The sequence below is a fragment of the Arachis ipaensis genome, chromosome B08, assembly GCF_000816755.2.
Source record: "Arachis ipaensis cultivar K30076 chromosome B08, Araip1.1, whole genome shotgun sequence".
NCBI classification, from domain to species: Eukaryota; Viridiplantae; Streptophyta; class Magnoliopsida; order Fabales; family Fabaceae; genus Arachis; species Arachis ipaensis.
In genome coordinates, this window is record NC_029792.2 from 123,563,563 (window position 1) to 123,569,889 (window position 6,327).

General features: G+C 37.4%; 1 protein-coding gene across 4 annotated transcripts; it reads left to right on the forward strand.

Annotated features, from left to right (window-relative positions):
- On the forward strand, positions 183-5,940 carry LOC107612804. Of its 4 annotated transcripts, XM_016314554.2 has the most exons (13): positions 186-982; positions 1,937-2,149; positions 2,259-2,463; positions 2,618-2,693; positions 2,796-2,931; positions 3,062-3,166; positions 3,672-3,752; positions 4,391-4,480; positions 4,616-4,681; positions 4,981-5,037; positions 5,136-5,213; positions 5,296-5,343; positions 5,470-5,940. In XM_016314554.2, exons 1-13 carry the CDS (start codon positions 419-421, stop codon positions 5,539-5,541), a joined length of 1,791 nt encoding a protein of 596 aa, XP_016170040.1. In that variant the 5' UTR covers positions 186-418; the 3' UTR covers positions 5,542-5,940. The 4 variants fall into 4 exon arrangements, with proteins under 4 accessions (XP_020965663.1, XP_016170041.1, XP_020965662.1 ...); XM_021110003.1 differs by lacking the exon at positions 3,062-3,166 and having other exon boundaries at positions 185-982; XM_016314555.2 differs by lacking the exons at positions 4,391-4,480; positions 4,616-4,681; positions 4,981-5,037; ... (1 more) ...; positions 5,296-5,343; positions 5,470-5,940 and adding an exon at positions 4,007-4,304 and having other exon boundaries at positions 184-982.

Below are 6,327 nucleotides of genomic sequence, written 5' to 3' on the forward strand. Positions count from 1 at the left end.
AAGGATCAATATTTTTGTTAAAATATATTTAATATTTAATTAATAAAAAATAATTTTATATTATTAAATATAATTTTAAATCATTAAAAATATTGATAATATTTAATTGATAATTATAAATTATAAAATTTGCTGTTTCCTACCATCTTTATCCAAAAAAACATATGTCCGAGCTGCAACTAAAGAGTATAGAGACGTGTACGTGGAAGCACCCAAGTCACCATTTTCCCTCCTTTCTTCTTTCCCATACCATGTGGTCCATAATTCTCTTACCTTCCTCTCCACAACCTTCACCTTCCAAACAACATCTATTGCTCTTTGCTGTACATCACACTGTTCCCTCTCGCAACAATTTCCGGTTCCCAAACGGTAACTAACTAACTAACAAACAAACACACGCACCTGAAATCCAAGAATCATGAGTAGCGCCGCGGCGGCAACAACCGCTAACACTGCTCTCTACTCAAACACTAGATTCTCTTCGGAGCTTCTAGCACCTTCCATCAACGCCTTCTCCAAAACGCATTTCAGCACGTGCTCTAATTCTCTGAGACCGAAGAGGAACACTCGGTTGATTCTAGCTCCACGGGCTTCTCCTCCTTCCGATTCCGCCAAGAGCACCGAAGACAGCGGCAAAAGAAAAAGGAGAAAGAAAAGTGACGACGGCAACGGCGGCGACGGCGAAGAAGGCGAGGATGATGATAACAGATTGCAACTTAGCCTTGACGACGTGAATCCGGTGGGACTGGGAAGGAAGTCGCGGCAGATTTTCGATGAGGTTTGGAGGAAATTCTCGGGGTTAGGACAGATTTCCAGGACAAGTCGTACGGACGATGAAGAAACCCTGTTCATAAGGGAGGGGCCGATGTGCGAGTTCGTTATTCCCGGTGCACAGAACACTACTGTTCTTGTTGTTGGTGCCACAAGTCGCATAGGCCGCATTGTGGTCCGTAAGCTCATGATCAGAGGTTACCTTGTCAAGGTGCATTGTTTCTCAATCTTTTCCACTTAGAGTCATGTTATGTGTATATATTAGGATTGTTAGGATGTGTAAATTCACCGTGCAGTTGTTTTTCGTGTTGATAGTTGAGAATGGTCACGGTTTTTAACTATCCAACTTCACAACTGCATGGAAGTCTGTGTTAGTAATGATGTGAAGTAGGGAGATCATTCAGCACAATGTTTGTTTATGCATGTAAAGCTGCCTTCCATGGGCATCCAATTATGTCATATATATATATATATAAGGTTAATGCTCACTTTGGTCCCGCTAGGAATGCGCTTCAGTCATTTGGTCTATGTAGGCTTTGATGGGTCAAAATAGTCTCTGTATCTAGCAACATGAGTCGAATTAGTCTTTTGAAGATCTCTCAAGGACTAATGTAACTCATGTTAAGAGACTAATTTGACTCATGTTGCTAGATACAGAGACTATTTTGACCAATCAAAGCCTACATAGACCAAAATGACTGAAGCGTATTCCTACAAGAACCAAAGTGAGCATTAACCTGGAATGTATATTTGACTACATGAGATGAGTCCCACACACCTGTCGAATGGTAGAAAAGGTGTGTTGGCTTGGTGTGGATGACAAAGGTGAGTACGTATAATATATCTCTAGCTCATACAATCTGCTATCTAACGTTATCCATTACATTCAGTGAGTGCTAGTGATGTATGATATATGTATTGAGCCAAAACGAACAAACAGATAACAGGTGGCAATATTTGTGTTTGTATATATGTATAATATGAGGGCAAAACAAGGAAAATGTGGAACAATATCTATAAAATCACACACTCATGTGGAACATCATTGCTGATAATTGCTTTTAGATTTTGTCTGACATAAATTGGTCTACTTTGATTTGATTTGGCCTATTTTTTGGTCTTGCTCTGCTTCATGACTTCAGTTAATTCTTTTTCTGCATTAAAGGCTTTGGTAAGGAAAGCAGATCAGGAGGTAGTGGACATGCTCCCAAGGTCGGTTGAGATAGTGATTGGGGATGTTGGCGATCCGGCAACCCTCAAGGCTGCTGTAGAAGGCTGTAATAAAATAATCTATTGTGCTACTGCCCGCTCTACCATTACAGGTGATCTCTTCAGAGTTGATCATCTAGGAGTTTATAATCTCTGTAAAGCATTTCAGGTGTGACTCAATTCCTTAAAATCTCTTCCCTTATGCCAAGGTGTTGCCTGTATGCAAGCATGTCTTCTCTACTGTGGTTTATTTATCAGTGCTTATATTTGATTTTCAGGATTACAACAATAAATTGGCCCAGTTGCGTGCTGGTAAAAGCAGTAAAAGCAAGCTTGTGATTACCAAATTCAAATCTCCGTCTTCATTGGATGGATGGGAAGTTCGACAAGGAACTTACTTCCAGGATGTAGTTGCCACAAAATATGATGGAGGGATGGATGCTAAGTTTGAGTTCACTGAGAATGGAGAGGCTGTTTTCTCAGGTATGGTGGATCTTAATGAATAATTTTAGCTGGGATTTTTGGCTGCATTGCTTACAAGAGAAGATTCATACGCTACTACTTTTAGTGTAAACAGGGAGTCCAAAAATTCTCCTTTGAGTTTTGACCCTATATATTCTTTTGTTGTTACTTTTAGGGTATGTCTTCACTAGAGGAGGATTTGTGGAACTGTCCAAAAAGCTTTCTCTACCTCTAGGTTCCACTCTTGACAGGTACTGGACACCAAATAAATAATTATTTTGTTTTGTGTTTCTGAAGATATAAACTTATATCTTGATTTATGTATAATGAGTCAAAATCTGTCATGTTGTTAGATATGAGGGTCTGGTTCTTTCTGTTGGTGGAAATGGAAGATCCTATGTATTAATTCTCGAGGCTGGTCCATTGGCGGATCCAAGTCAGAGCAAGTTATATTTTGCAAGAATTAGTACAAAAGTCGGATTTTGTAGGGTAACAATCATTGCCTTCTAATGAAGTTATGGTCCATTGATTCTACATTTTTTTTATTAACCTGCTTTGAATTCTAAGTCATGATAGGTAAAGTTATAGCTTTTGTTTACTATCTTTATTTATGTGGCAGGTTAGAGTACCATTTTCATCATTCCGGCCTGTGCAACCAGACGATCCACCATTGGACCCTTTCCTTATACATACATTGACTATACGCTTTGAGCCTAGAAGACAGGTTTCCTTTTGGCAAGAGCAATTTTAATTTACACATGTTGACTGCATCTTTTCATGTAGATAGATTTACAATCCCTTTCTTGTGCATATATTATGATTCCTTCTCTTGTACTTACACTGACAAATCACAATCTTGTTCATTACATTATTGGACAAAAAGCATGATATTGTCCCAAAACTAAATAAATTCTACAACCTTTTTCTATAGATGAAGAAATTTTTTAGACGGAGAAGAAAATACAAAGATTTTTTGGATGGGGTTAAGATTGTTACATTGTGAACCTAACTCTCTCCCCAAAAGCTAGAAGCTAGTTTAGAGAAAGACTAATGCTGTGAGAAACCACAAGGCAACAAACAAGAGAAATGAAGAAAGCTTCTAGCTTTCCCTCCTTTCTTTTTTAATTCTATTTTATTCCTGGTCTGTCTTTTTACCATGTTAATTTTTGTTTGTTCAAAGTAGGTAATATTTTCACCCATTGCTCATTTTATATTCATTATTGTTTCAGAAGCCTGTCGAAGTAAATGCTGAAACGAAACAGGATTTGAGAAGTTTTAAGCTTATATTGGAATATATAAAAGCCTTGCCTGTAAGTGTTGAACTACAGTTTATTCTTCATTATATAGCATGAACAATAATGTTGATTTGTGTGCATGTCTAATGTTCAATGTATGCTAATTGTAAAGCTTGTTTATTTGTAGATTCCGATGGTAGAGCTTATTCGTATTATTTATTACTTCTTGCTTGAGATGAATGAACCGGATAAATGATGTCCAAATTTCTTTTTCTTGTTATATTCGTGGGCAAGGATGCCAGCAACAGTATGGGTCTTAGTCTTAGCAGTTAATGTTATCAAAGCCTCGAATTTTCTGTCTTTCGCAATATGGAACTTTTGTATGGTGCTCTCAAAAATTCACTTCTCTCTTACACACTCGCTCCCTCACTGACACGAGTGCACATGCGCCCAATTGTATGTTTCACATTAGTTGCATGAGTTTATACCGATCCTAATCAAATAATTGTTCTGTGCATGGTATCATGCTATTGTCTGTTGTCATGTTAGCTATGTGAAAAATTCTTGCACAGCATAAATGTCATTGTTTGAAAGCAGAAAAACCAGCAAGCTGAATGTGCTTAATAAGGCATCTTGATGATATATATTCGGCATTAACAGTGATTATTCCTTTTTGTGTGGTGTTAATCTTTTGTTTGTGTGTTACACTGCAGACTGGGCAAGAAACCGATTTTGTTCTAGTTTCATGTTCGGGATTAGGAATTGAACCTTCTAGACGGGAGCAGGTTCTTAAAGCCAAGAGGGTTAGCTCCATCCCTTGAGTATTTGTTGGGATTTATTTGAGACTTTCTTCTTCTCTATTTATATTTTAATTATTTAGTTATATATCCTGGGTGAGGACTTATACCTGATTATGGAGCACTGTTGAATGTGTCCAGGCAGGGGAAGACTCCTTAAGAAGATCTGGTCTTGGATACACAATAGTTCGTCCCGGACCCCTCGAGGTGAACTCTATGTTGCAAATTGGAGGATATAGTTGTTAAGCTTACCAAATGGCTTCTGGGTTTCTAGCATATGCTTAATTGTATCATTGGAAACACTATAAGTGTCTTAGGAGTTAGAACTGAAGTTAGGTAAAGAAACAAATTGAAATTAAAGAATTGAAGACGAAATGGTCTATTTATAGGCATTTAAACAAAAAGTGTAATGTTGAAAGATGTTCGGCATATTCATTCAGTTTGTGGAGTCATAATCGTAGTTTTCTGTTCTGTTCTTGTTGTCTAACATTCAGATTCTCTGACAGGAGGAGCCTGGTGGGCAGCGTGCTCTAATATTTGACCAAGGAAATAGAATATCTCAGGTCTGTGTATTCTATTAAATATCAGATACAAGTATTTTTCTGAGTTTATTTTTCGTTTTCCAATGCATAAGCCTATACCTTTTCCAATGCATATCCAGGGCATCAGCTGCGCCGATGTGGCTGATATATGTGTGAAAGCACTACATGATTCATCAGCTAGAAACAAAAGTTTTGATGTGAGTATAACACTATATGCTAAAAAGAATAAGAATAGGCTTAAGCCAAAAGAAACTAAACTGAAGTCTTAACCTTGCCTAGGTTTGTTATGAGTATGTTGCTGAGCAAGGGAAGGAGCTGTATGAGCTGGTAAGTGAACAATGGTTAATATCATGTGTGTTGGAAAGAAATATAATGAGAAAAAAAAAGTACTTCTTTATGATCTGGTATGCATTCATGCAAACTCATCCCTTTTTTTAATTTGTGTTTGCTTAGGTTGCACACTTGCCTGACAAAGCAAATAACTATCTCACTCCAGCACTTTCTGTCTTGGAGAAGAATACCTAATCACCTCCAGTTGAATACAAAATACTTTAGGTTATGTTTTGCCTGGGGATAAAGAGTGGATTGAAAATCTTTGTGGATGAGTTCTACGTGTAATTTTTATAAATTACACTCTCATTCATGAACATTGTTATACCATTTTAACTCCTCCAACCAAACATAGCCTGAAAGCTAGATTTTAATGTATATGTGTATGTTCATATTCTACCCAAAATTTAATCTTTTTTCCTATAGTCAATAGATGAAATGCATTATGCAAACAAAAGCATGGATATGTAGAGCCTTGTTTGATAAGATGTACAGACTGAGTTCTTGGATCATTGGATGTAATTCTTGTAACAGCTTCTGAAGTAAAGGGAAAAATCAAAACTGCGAAAACCTTGCTAAAAGGCATCCCGTCTCGATTATTGTTGGTTAACCCTTTTTAATAATATAATCTCTTGAATGAGCACTAGGATCACGAACAAATGGAAGTAAGAGAGGGCTATGCTAGAGGATAAGCTTGTGAATTCTGATTGTCTTGTTATCGGATCACTGCCAATTAATGGGTTGCATAATAATTGGACAGTTCTAAACCAAATTGAAATTCAGCTTGTCACATGATCTGATGGCTTCTCGTGTGATTTTTACATGGAATATAGTTGTGCAAATATAGTTCCCATTTTCGTTAACTTCCCTGGTTAGTTTTCATGGCACAGAGAGGGCCAGAGAGGCTTCACCACAACACTTGTGGAGGACATGCATTCATGATGGTTGTGGACTTTGTGTCTCTTGAAAGAGCCACACTAG

Bases quoted from the DNA above. Each gene is read 5' to 3' on its own strand.
- LOC107612804 (XM_016314554.2), top strand. From the start codon at position 419: ATGAGTAGCGCCGCGGCGGCAACAACCGCTAACACTGCTCTCTACTCA. The intron at 2,150-2,258 runs GTGTGACTCAAT...TTTGATTTTCAG, and splicing joins ATCTCTGTAAAGCATTTCAG to GATTACAACAATAAATTGGC. The intron at 5,344-5,469 runs GTAAGTGAACAA...GTGTTTGCTTAG, and splicing joins GGAAGGAGCTGTATGAGCTG to GTTGCACACTTGCCTGACAA.